Source organism: Cryptosporidium hominis, assembly GCF_000006425.1.
Source record: "Cryptosporidium hominis TU502 chromosome 1 CHRO011008, whole genome shotgun sequence".
In the NCBI taxonomy this organism is placed as follows: Eukaryota; Apicomplexa; class Conoidasida; order Eucoccidiorida; family Cryptosporidiidae; genus Cryptosporidium; species Cryptosporidium hominis.
This window is the reverse complement of record NW_666746.1, coordinates 1-2314: the sequence shown is the minus strand read 5'-3', so window position 1 is coordinate 2314 and position 2314 is coordinate 1. Positions and strand designations below refer to the sequence as shown.

Here is a 2314-nt window from a genome sequence, read left to right as displayed (position 1 = left end):
CAATTAAAACAGATACTAAATTCTTAAACAATATAATCATCTGCATTATAATTTGTTTTAAAATCATATTTTCTATACCTGAAAGAAATGGGAATATCTCAAAAAATAAGTGACCTATTTCGTCACAACAAAATAGTATGGCTTGTTTTATAAAACTGTACGATGAGCCGACTGAAACGTGAGAAAAGTTTAGAATTTTAATATTATAGGTAGAAATCATGTTTTGAACAATTTCTTGTCCAAATAATGTCGGAGGAACCATAACAAGTGTTCTTTCATCAATCAATTTTTTATTTATAATAAAGCAACTTTGATTTTTCGATAATATGCGCTTCGCTGCTCTTCTTGAATGGTTTATATATGATTTATCGTAAATTTTTTTAGAAGCTCCTTTTAAAGTCCTTTTGTTGTCTGCTAAAGAAAAACTATTATTCAAATTTTCGTTTGAAGAATTAGTTCTTGCTCTAGTATGTTTTTGTCGAGTTTTAGAACTTTTTCCAAATGTGTGTCTTGATTCTTTTTTTGTTGCAAAAGTTGCATCTTTACCAAATAAATCAGCCGTAGGACCAATTTGACTCAATGGTCTAACTGTATCGTCAGCTTTTCTTTTTTTTTTATTACTATTTATCAATTTTCTCGAACCTAAACTTACCACATCTTCTAACTTGGGTCTTCGTTCTTCTAGTGTCATTAACGAGTTTTGATCCGAGTATTGTTCCAGTATTTTTGTTTTTTTTCCAATTGATTTATTATCAGGATCACTTGCTTCGTTAGAATTATCCGCAAATAACGAAAATTCAGTATTAGTCATATCGCCAATTGATCTTAAATTAGAAACAAGATTTGAAAAATCATTAGCACTCGATATAATCTCTCGCTGTTCCTCATGAGATATTAGTCCATCAAAAGAAAGTATTTCACCAGAAATTTCCAGAACTGTTCCAATAGCAATAGAAATGTCGGCAATATTATTTTTATTTAAATAACCTTGTTGGTTTTTCATCATTCTCGCTACACGCAATAACTGGGATGTTTCTGATAATGTCTGAGCTTTTAGTTGTCTTTCCGATTTCTTTTTAGGTTGGTCATTATTTACCCCTTCAATCCCTTGTTTATCTACATTTTGTTTGAGCCTGTCCAAATTATTTTTTTTTCTTATTTTAATTTTTCTTGTTTTTTTCGCAGAGTCACTTTTAATTTTTGTTAAATATATACTCGGTTTCAATCTATCCTTACTCAAAATTCTTCTCATAATTTTTTTACCATCCCTAGAAATTGTGCCTCTACTTGTTTTTTTTGATTTTGTTTGCGTTTGTTCAAAGTTTAAAATTGTGTTTTTATAGTGATCTAATGCTTTTTCAAAAAGTGGATTTAGTTTGCAATATATTGTGCTAATATACTTTCCGCCGCTTTCCCCTGATTGTTCTTTTCTCACAATTTCGAAAGCCCTAAGCAATAATTCATAAACAAAGTTCATGAAATATAGTATTTGGCTCTTCAAAAGTGAGTTATTCAAATTCATTACTGTGAAATCTAATCGTAAAAATTCTTGGTATCTCATCAGAGTCCTTATCTCCTCCCTAATTGTAACAACTACAGTTTGAGAAAGTCTTATCTCAGTTCCTCTGGAATTAATCATCAATGTTGCTGATTTACATGCCTCTTCAACTTCGTTTTTAAATGAAAGAAACTTTGTTTTGTCAAGTGAAGATAGGTTCATGGCAGCAAGACCTAAAAATTCAAAAGAAATTAGCGCTGTTTCTTCTTTTTTAAATATACCTGTTTCATCTAGGTTTCCATTTTCAAAAAAATTTACAATAATTGATTTTGCATTCTCTATTTCTCCATTACTCAAAGTAGGGTCCCCCGTTTCTAAGAATTTATTGTAAGCCTCGATAGACCTGACTATCTTCTCAAAATTAGATCCCATATTTACTAAATAGCCAAAATCATCGTTTAATTCAACTGAAAGAGTTGATTTGGAAATTTGTTCTATTTTTGATGCGAACAAACTATTAAATTGTGATGTAGTCATTTTATAATATTTAAGAATACATTTACTAAACATTCTGAGGCAGTCATTAGAAACCCCAATCAAGAATTTTGCTGTACATCTGAGATTTGAATCAACTTCTAATGACGACAATTTCTCGAGTAATATAACCATTTTTGAAATTGTATGAGCCAGATTTTCCCAGTTTCTTACTATATTATCAATAACTTCCTTTGAAATATTATTAGATTGGGTGAAAAGTAAAGAAAAAAGCTTGAGGATTCTAATGTCTCACATAAATAGGGTTGTTGTACTCACAAG

The 2314-nt window shown here is 30.0% G+C and overlaps 1 protein-coding gene across 1 annotated transcript; it reads right to left on the bottom strand.

The window, feature by feature from the left end:
• Positions 1–2167, bottom strand: Chro.10026 (hypothetical protein; the record flags this gene model as incomplete). Its single annotated transcript, XM_660069.1, has 1 exon — positions 1–2167. A coding segment is annotated over one exon (2167 nt), but the record flags the coding sequence as incomplete, so codon positions are not given.
• Positions 2168–2314: the final 147 nt, after the last annotated feature.